We start from the raw sequence: 10,000 nt of genomic DNA, 5'->3' as shown, positions 1-10,000 counted from the left end.
ACACACACACTGCACCGCCCCAAGCCCGACTGAACAAACCTTAAATCTCCAACTCCAACTATATAGCTGATAACCACATAAGACCATTTTCAATCTCTCTCCATCTCTCTATCTCAAATATACACAAACATAGAAGATGAGTCAGCATGGTTAAGAAGCATGGTCTACCTCTCTCTGTGGTGCCAACAAGATGCTGTCAATTTGCTATTTAGCTCCTCAGTCTAAACCAGGCCTATTCAACTAGCGGCCCGCGGGCCGAATACGGCCCTTCTTATTTATTTTATGGCCCGCAAGAGGTTGCCTGCAGACCTAAAAAAATAAATAAAAAAAAATGGAAAATTGTTGCCTGCAAATCAGGTTTGCGTGTGTAATATATATGACCAGCCAATAAACGCAAAGTATGCTACGGCAACAGGATTACACCCGCTCTGTCTACACCTGCCATTGCCTCAATCAAGCTCACTTTGCATTTTATGCTAGCGGACCACGGAGAAACTCACTTTAGCAAGGCTAACAAAAGCTCCAAGATGTCTCTTTCCAAGCCAAAAAACGTAAGGTTGATGTTGAAAAACGCCAATTCAAAACGATTTGGACTGAAAAATATTTATTTACTTTGCCATCCGCCACAAGTAGTAAACCGGTGTGTTTAGTGTGCAACAAAGCCATTTCCATGATGAAGGAATACAAGGTGAAGAGGCACTACAACTCAAATCACGGCTTGTTTGCTGCCACCTTTGCTGGTACGTTGCTCCATGACCAGTGAGAAGCTGCATGAGTGTCTCAGGATTGGCCTTACAATGTATGAACTAGGGATGGGCGTGAGGTATCGATTACTTGATCGATTAATTGACATTAGAAGTTTTGTATGTGTGGCCCATGAACCACCAGCGGTTTTCCTTTTTGGCCCACTTGTTAAGGAGGTTGAATAGCCCTGGTATAAACCATGGGGTAATGCAGATCAGGTGTGAGTGACAGGACAGTGCAGGCCTAGGGAGAGGCAGATGATGGATGACATGCTCCCGAGACGCTCAGTCAATCATCATCACCCTCATCATGATTTGGAGAAAATGGTGAAAATACACAAATACACATACGCATCAACAACACACACACTCTCACACACTGTCACACATCCACCCACAGATTTAATGCAATTTAATTTAGCAGACCCTCACATTACGAAGAGCAACTTACAATAACTGCAATAAATACAACTTACAACTTAAAACATCCACGTTTGTCATTATCATCCACACATATTCTTATTCATTCTATGAGTAGCTATCGCACCCTTAAGCGTTCTCTGATTCCCTCTCGACTCCGGGGGATTGCATCTCCCCCAGCCATCACTAAAGGGGTTGCCGTACACATGCAAGGGCAAAGGGGCAACGATGGAACTTAAGACCGGTCTTATTTTAATTAACGAGCCCAGGTCCCCACGCACATTTGGTCAAAGATTAAAACTTGTTAGAATTGATTCTGGCATCCACTCCCATTAAGCTACAGTCCCAAGACGGTCGTCTCTGTGTGTGTGTGTGTGTGTGTGTGTGTGTGTGTGTGTGTGTGTGTGTGTGTGTGTGTGTGTGTGTGTGTGTGTGTGTGTGTGTGTGTGTGTGTGTGTGTGTGTGTGTGTGTGTGTGTGTGTGTGTGTGTGTGTGGTCTCACTCAGAGAAGAAAGAAAGAAGGGGATGCAATGGAAAGCGGAAGATAGAGAGAGAAAAAACCCATAGGTGGAGGGTAGAAGTACTGTTGAGTGAACTAACAGGACCTTGGGCATGAGAAGCTGGTCAATGGCTTTGCGGCGTGCAGAAGCACCCAGAGAATGGTGGTGTGTAAACCAACGGGTGATGTCACAGACGCCATGTCCATGTTCTTTCAGCCTATGGCTAACGCCAGCAGACAGCACTGGAGGTGGGCAGGCTAATCCCTCTGTCTGCGCTGTACTTCCTGGGGGTGTACTTTCAAACGGCGGCCATGCGGTTCTCTTCTTCCTTCCTTCCCCCGTTATCATATTTAAGATCCCTTTGATTATGCAACTCAAATTACACTGGGTGTGCGCGTGCGTGCGTGTGTGCGTGCGTGCGTGCGTGACATCCAGTAAAATCCAGTCGGGCCCCCTGTGGTGTTTCACATTTCACATACGTCTCAGCACATTAGATGACACATTAAACCGAGCCTATTAATGACGGCCATTGGCAATTAACATCCCCGACCCGCGCACGGAGACGGGCCACGAGCCCCTGGCCCTCTGACACTCCCTGCCGTGTGAGACACCCCCGCCCTGAACGCCAGCTCATACAATATCACAATTATCTCTGTCAATCAACGTGTGCAGGGGCTGAAGGAGAGCAGGATAATTGCCCTGCAGCTCAACCACACAATTTTGTCTCCTTTTTCTTGACCAGGTCGCATTACAGTTATGTTTTACTTTTGTACTTTTGTATTGTTCAGTCAACGTTTGAATGTATGTGTATTTGTGCAACAATTATAATGGTTTTGATTTATTAGGCCTACATTAGCCTATTTGGGGTGCTAATGTAACAAATAATGCCCCCCTGGGATGATTAAGTATTAATATAATCTGATTTTATCCAATCCAGTCCAATCCCATAATGTAATCCAATCCCACAAGGTAACCCAATCCCATAATGTAATCCAATCTAATGGAATATCCTCTAATGCAATGCAATCTTTAATATTGTGACTGCAGTTAATGTTGTTTTGTCTTTAACTTGTAATAGTCTTAACAATTGTCCAAAATAAACTTTGAGTAACTAATCTTTTTACCTACCAGCCAAGCAATAGTTCTAATAGGTTAGTCTGAAGGTCTTCCTGGTGTCCCTGGAGGAATAGGACCTCACATGCTGACTCATCTCTTCTATCATGAAGTGCCTCCACTCCGTCCACCATGTTGACCACATCCAGTCAGTCGTGGGCCACGGGTGTATACCCCTGCTGATTGGCTATCAGTAACCCTCACTAAGACCCAGATGAAGCCCTGCCTGCCTAGTGCTGTTCTCCATCATTAACACACACACAGACCACTGAGAGGACACCGAGTGAGGAGGTGTCCACCTATCACGGCTCACTCCCCGTTGACAGTCCAGTTATGAAACCAAAGCCAGGACTGCACATGGCTAACAGCCACCGTCTCCGGCAGAAACACGTTTCCTCCCTTTTGTCTTTAACTAAAACGACTTGGGACAAACCAACAGAGCCGATGTGTGGGCGGTGATGGGGTAGGGAAGGTGCAACTTTAATTTCGGTTAACGTCGTTTATGGGTTTTTGTGGAACGTGATTGGGTGGCGCCTGCTGACAGGCACTGCTCATCACCTAGCCAACAGAGGGTATATTCTGGGCTCAGCCAAGTGATACAAAGGGAGTATAAGTAGACATTATAGCATATGTGGAGAAACAAGGATGAGTGATTGTGTATGTGTCTGTGTGTTTGTGTGTGTCCAAGCGTATGTGTGTGTGTGTGTGTGTGTGTGTGTGTGTGTGTGTGTGTGTGTGTGTGTGTGTGTGTGTGTGTGTGTGTGTGTGTGTGTGTGTGTGTGTGTGTGTGTGTGTGTGTGTGTGTGTGTGTGTGTGTGTGTGTGTGTGTCCAAGCGTATATGTGTGTGTGTATGATTTGATGCAATTCCCCTTGAGTTTGGCAAGTGAGGCGGAAGAGGAGATTACTGTAGCACACTTCTATAATTACCACTCATCTCTCGAGCCACAACTCTTAAAACACACACACACACACACACACACACACATGCACCTAGTGAGTGTGCTCCACCGTACTTAGGTGCCCCAGCAGAGTTATTTCTAGAGGGTTTTCGTTTCACTCTAAACAAAGGCGGATGGTTGGAGACCACCCACACTACCTTTAAGCAACGCGCAGGTCAGCCTCATCGAGAATGCACACACACCGACACACACACCAACACACCAGCTCAGCACATGCCCTCTCGCTTTCCCCTCAATCCCTCACACACATGAACACACACACAGCAACACACTGCTTCTAAGTAAGAAGAATGACTCAACTGTAGAAGTCCTACCCACACAACATTTCTCATAACAGAAAGTCATGCACTCAGCAGTCAGTACACAAATTACCTCGTGTACACTGTGCTTTTCAGCCGGAAATAAATAGGAGGTCTTGATATATCCTTCTCCTCCCCTGTCTACTTGTCCCTACTGTTTGTTTCCCCGACGTGCGAACGGTAAAGATTAAGTAGAGCAGCACACCAGTTGAATATCGGATGTGTTTTCTCACCGCAGCAATGCATTCTATCATCAGAGTGGGCCAGACGTATGCCCGTAGTACACCACCATGTCTCAGGGCACAGCGGGCCTGAATTCACTGGGGTCTATAGAAGATGAGTTAGCCATGATCAATCACAGAGAGTCTGGGAGTTGAGAACGGATGCATAGAACCTATAAATCAAACAAGATATAGACATAGGGAATAAGTAGGGCGGGAGCATTTAATTAGAAGATGGTGAAGATAACAGCTATGGAAAAAGCTAGAAGCTAATGGGTTTCAGACAAAGCATTATAAAAAGGAATACTTTGGCTGAAAAAATGTCTTGGCTGCGCAACAAACAAGCAAGCACTTACTTCAAATATCTCTATTTGTAATCTGGTGACCTGTGATGGGCATTAGTGTCAATAGTTACGACATTTTATAGACGAGCAACTAATAAACACATTGACTATGCGAATAATCGTTGTGTCAGCTGCCGTGATAAATCGGATCCAAGTTTATCGAGCACACCGATAACACACAGTGATATAGACATCAAGCCTGGGTTGAACGAATGCACAGGGGTGTGATTAGCTGACCATGAAGTCTAAAAACACAAGCTGAAAACAGGAAAGCAGGAGTCAATGTTCCATCAAAGTGATTTGCCATCCTTTCGGTAGACCTGCTTTATGTTTGGCCATGCAGAACAGCTGGTCCACCAGCCTGGCATACAATCACTGGCAATCCCAGCGTATTTAGTCCCCGTCTGGAAGGTGATGTACACTATTTCACTATTTCACCAATCTTAGCAGCATACTCTAATCACTAGCTCCCCCCGCTAACACCCACCTAAGATAAATATATAGCCTAACGGCACATGCCCAGTCGCACGCACACTGACACCTTACGATGCCTAAACCCGCACACACATCACATGATCACACACAGCCGGATAACAAAATGGACACAAAGACACAAGTACGCACACAGATAGGCACAGACACACAAACACACAAACACAGGCAATCTTATCTTAAATTGTGTTGCACTGGATTTGTACTAAACATAAGGCTCCTTGGCCGCTAATGCATAGCTCTCCTGCAAATGAGATGTGATTTGCTCCGTGGAGCCCAGGTACAATCTCAGGGCAGACAGATCCACAATGTGTTCAGCCATAAAGAGAAGCCCTTTATTCTGGCAGCTGAGGCTGAGCGGGCAAACCACCGTAACTAGAGCGCAGTTATCTAATATCACAATGCAAACTGCTACACTACACTTCTGTCATTTGGTCTTTGGAGAGAAATTCATGTGCATACACGTGACTAAAATGTTATGTTAAAAACAACTCATCAACCCCTATAAAGATATACAATGAAAGTGCGTGTGTTTTAGTGTGTGTGTGTGTGTGTGTGTGTGTGTGTGTGTGTGTGTGTGTGTGTGTGTAAACATTATTGTATGATCAATTAGTAAAACATGTTCACAGCTGTCGGAGTCACTGTCTGTCACGCACGTGACTTTCTATTCATCCAATAACGCTCCTCTTTTCCCATTAAGAGAATCCAATGTATTCCAACAATGGGGAACAAGCGGCAATGGTTTACATTAATTCACTCTACAAAAGGCGTGTGACATGATTCTGGAGAAATTGTTTCGTTTATGCTCACGTCACGGCTCACGCAAACATAAGCTCACACGCAAGGGGGAAAACGCGAATTGCTTTGGCACAAGACAGTCCATTCACTTCAAACGAGTCAACCAAACAATTATTGTTGTCGTGTAGTTCTAATGAAGGGTACGAGTCATTACTCTCCAAACTCGAGGAGGTCAGACACTTATACACACTAGATATCGCATGAAGCAAGTGTCTAACCAGCCATACAAGCAATAGGGTCTCCCATAAATGAGCCATGTCAGCAAATCTTACCAATAATATACATTACTTAAAAGCAGTCAATATGTAATCAACATTATTCAATGACACACATTTTGCATGCAACACATGCCATTAAAAGATACATTATGCATTTTTGTTATTTTTTCGGCACGAATTAGTGTTGGCTGGAAAGTCTGGTTCAAGCGGCTGGCTGTACCACAACAGGTTACATCTAACAGGTTGTGATATAGGCTACATCATACAAGTTCAACTTAGGTGGAGTAGTCTAAGGTTGTAATTGGTTGATATTGCATATTGAATCCTTTAATGTAGACGTTACTTGTGAATTCGCCGGGGCTTTAAGTACCCGTTCACTCACCCGTCAGCTGGTCATACGAGCCGTCGAGCTCCCTGGAATCCGACAAGCTTTGGTCACGGTTTTTCGTCTTCATTTTTCTTTGCGCTTGAATGCTATATATGCTAATTGTTTTTCTCAAGACGCGTCTTAACGTTGAGCCTACCTCACGACGGATGGTCCGACTTTAGAATGAATGAGTCCTGTTACGCTGCCATTTGGAGGGGGGGGGGGGGAGGAAACGTCCAAGAAATCTTATCAAGTCGTTGTTTTTTTAGACCCTCTTTGAGCGTGCGCTCTCGCCAACCAGATGCTCTCCGCGCTCTCGGTGAAGTGAGCCACGCGCGCCTCTGTTTCACCGGACTCTCCTCCACGCTGGCATGCACATAACACGCGCACGCCCACACGCGCACGAAAAATATACACCTGATCATCAAGTCTCATCCTTTTTTTCCATTAATACTAAATTAACTTATACATATCATTTGGAAAATTAACGATGCAATCAATAAAATACCAAGTTTGGGATGGCAATCAAAACTGTGAAACATTTTAAATGCATTTCATTATTGATTATTGCATTAATTAATTTGGGATTTAGGTAGGGCCTATCTCTAAACTCATAGATATTGTAGTTAACAAGGCCATAGCAATTGAGGCATGTCATTTGGCTAAAGGTTGTCTTTCCTTCTTACCTAATGTATCCACGTTTTGGGTCGTTTATCCGTGTCAAACAGGGCCATAAAAATCTAATTTGAAGATGCACTCGTGAAGCTCTTTGAGAATTTTAACTGCCACCAAGAGCTCCTTTTAAATAAGCTCCTAATCAACAACCTTGAATTGTTCAACACATTTATTAGTTTCGGGGCCGGCCGTTCACCCTCAGCCGGTTGCCCATGTCTCAGAGCCAGTGGTCTATGAGATGTATACAGAGACATCGGCCACAGCAGCTGGGAGTACACTCTGCTTCAGCCAGGCAGGTTCCTCTGACTGTCTGATCTATAAATACTCACCGGAGCTGGGATGCCTCTGTGTTTCTGTGTCTCCCTCTCCCACTCCGTCTCTCTCCCTCTTGTTCTCTCTCCCCCCTCCCCTCCCCTTCATTGGCTCTCTCCTTTCTCACCCTCTCTCTCTCTCTCTCTCTCTCGCTTCATCTTTCTCTCCCATTTCTCTCGTTCTCCCTTTCCAACTATCTCTCTCTCTCTCTCTCTCTCTCTCTCTCTCTCTCTCTCTCTCTCTCTCTCTCTCTCGCTCTCTCTCTCTCTCTCTCTCTCTCTCTCTCTCTCTCTCTCTCTCTCTCCCTCTCTCTCTCTCTCTCTCTGTACATTTTCTGTCATACTCCAACGTCTCTCCTATTCTAGCTTTGCCCCTTCAAGTGAGATATTTGGTCACAATCTGTCCAGCAATCTGTCAAACTTTCAATTTGTCCCAACTTCAAACCGCCCCCTACCCCAGCCTCCATGTGTATCCCTTCATCCATTCATTCAGTCTATTGATTAATGCATCCATCCATGCAGACGTTCATCCATCATCCATCCATGCAACAATTCATCCGTCTATCCATGAATCCATCAACCATATATGCAACCATCTATCCATGTATCATCCATTCATGCAGCCATTCACTCATTCGTCCATCATCCATGTTATCATGACTGTAAGGAAGTACATTTGTCCCTCATTCTCTTCTTTGGTGAACACGTGGATCTCTCTTTCCTTCATCATCTCTATCTGCATCTATTTGTCTGAACACTTGCCCATCTCTCCAGATCCCCTTCAAATGGGCAGTGCCTTTTATATTTTATCATTATAATCATAATTTTCCCCATTCCCTTTTAAAAGATGAACTAAGAATTAATTCTGATAAGTTGTTTATTCTACATTTGACAGTGTACAGCAGTGCTAGATTAATTTTAAAGCGTAACATATTTATAATAATAATAATAATAATACATTTAATTTAGAGGCGCCTTTCAAGACACCCAAGGTCACCTTACAGAGCATATAGTCATCATTCAAAACTATGTAAAACAGACTAGGAATAAAAGGAAAACAGAGGTTAAACATGAAGAATAATAATAATTAATAACACTCAAAGACGCCTAAAGTGAAGGGGGGACCTCACTAACCACCACCAATATGTAGCACCCACTTGGGTGATGCACGGCAGCCAATCGGCGCCAGAACGCTCACTACACACCAGCTTGAGGTGGAGAGTTAGGGATGAGGTGGAGAGTGAGGGAAAAGAACATATTTAAACACTATCGACCATATTTAAACACTGTCGATCACATGTAAACACTATCGACCATATTTAAACACTATGATCATTGTTAATAACCAGTAAGTAGATACATCTAGGCTGTAAAGACTGAATATCAATATCTTGCTATGTCCTGCATTGTTCTGAGTTTATCGAACACATATTCAGTAACTAAGTGGTAATGCTCGCTAACAAACTGTCCACGCCAACATGCTCCGGCTGGACTCATGGGTTAGAGAGTACACGAGGGAATGGATCGCAATTGTAACTTCTGTGCTTACTTTGTAAAGTGCTGGCGGCCAGGGGAACGCTGAGGGCCGTAGCCCACACACGGAGCTCCTTTAAGGTGTTGTGAACTCTCACGCTTGATTATTTATTCATTTAGAGGTACTTTCAGTGAGGCAGCAAGGCTCATGTCCCAAAACCAACAAACTGAAATGATTGGTTTTGTTTGTGGTGTAATTAAAAGCAATAAGTCTCAATGACTCAGATGTGTGTGTGTGTGTGTGTGTGTGTGTGTGTGTGTGTGTGTGTGTGTGTGTGTGTGTGTGTGTGTGTGTGTGTGTGTGTGTGTGTGTGTGTGTGTGTGTGTGTGTGTGTGTGTGTGCGTGTCAAGGACTCAGGTGTGTGTGTGTGTGTGTGTGTGTGTGTGTGTGTGTGTGTGCGTGTCAAGGACTCAGGTGTGTGTGTGTGTGTGCGTGTCAAGGACTCAGGTTTGTGTGAGTGTGTGTGTGTGTGTGTGTGTGTGTGTGCATGTCAAGGACTCAGGTGTGTGAGTGTGTGTGTGTGTGTGTGGGGGTGTGGGTGTGTGTGTGTGTGTGTGTGTGTGTGTGTGTGTGTGTGTGTGTGTGTGTGTGTGTGTGTGTGTGTGTGTGTGTGTGTGTGTGTGTGTGTGTGTGTGTGGTGTCTACTGCACGCTGTCTCAATGTGCTTGTCCAGTGCAGCTGTCCTCGCTCTGCATGAGACCCACAGCCTGCAGGTGATCTCTTCTGGTGTGATATGAAGGCAGGGAGTGTGACCCGAAACCTCTCACACTGGTAGGAACATAGCCCCGGAGAGTACGACATCACACCATCATAAGCTTAGATGTACTTTTTTAATCCCTGGGCAGAATATTATGCTGTCCCAGCAGCAAGGGACAGGTTATAAATCTTGTTGCAAACAGATCAATATTTTTTTTTATATGCCAATAAAAAAGACTAACACTGGACTCTAGGATTAAAAAACAAGAACTTGTATTGAGCCCATCCGTTTCACATTAAAAGCATGAG

The 10,000-nt window shown here is 44.6% G+C and overlaps 1 protein-coding gene across 2 annotated transcripts in view; it reads right to left on the bottom strand.

Annotated features, from left to right (window-relative positions):
- The window catches only part of LOC132472911 (Kv channel-interacting protein 2-like), a 71,487-nt gene extending 64,693 nt beyond the window's left edge, over positions 1-6,794 (bottom strand). The window contains exon 1 of one of the 2 annotated variants that reach the window (XM_060072762.1): positions 6,491-6,794. In XM_060072762.1, coding sequence (XP_059928745.1) covers positions 6,491-6,563 — 73 coding nt within the window. In that variant the 5' untranslated portion in view covers positions 6,564-6,794. The remainder of the gene's footprint in view (positions 1-6,490) is intronic. The other variant, XM_060072767.1, reaches the window with a different exon arrangement.
- Between the last annotated feature and the right edge of the window lie 3,206 nt (positions 6,795-10,000).

Source organism: Gadus macrocephalus, chromosome 15 (assembly GCF_031168955.1).
Source record: "Gadus macrocephalus chromosome 15, ASM3116895v1".
In the NCBI taxonomy this organism is placed as follows: domain Eukaryota; kingdom Metazoa; phylum Chordata; class Actinopteri; order Gadiformes; family Gadidae; genus Gadus; species Gadus macrocephalus.
This window is presented reverse-complemented; position numbering and strand designations above follow the sequence as displayed.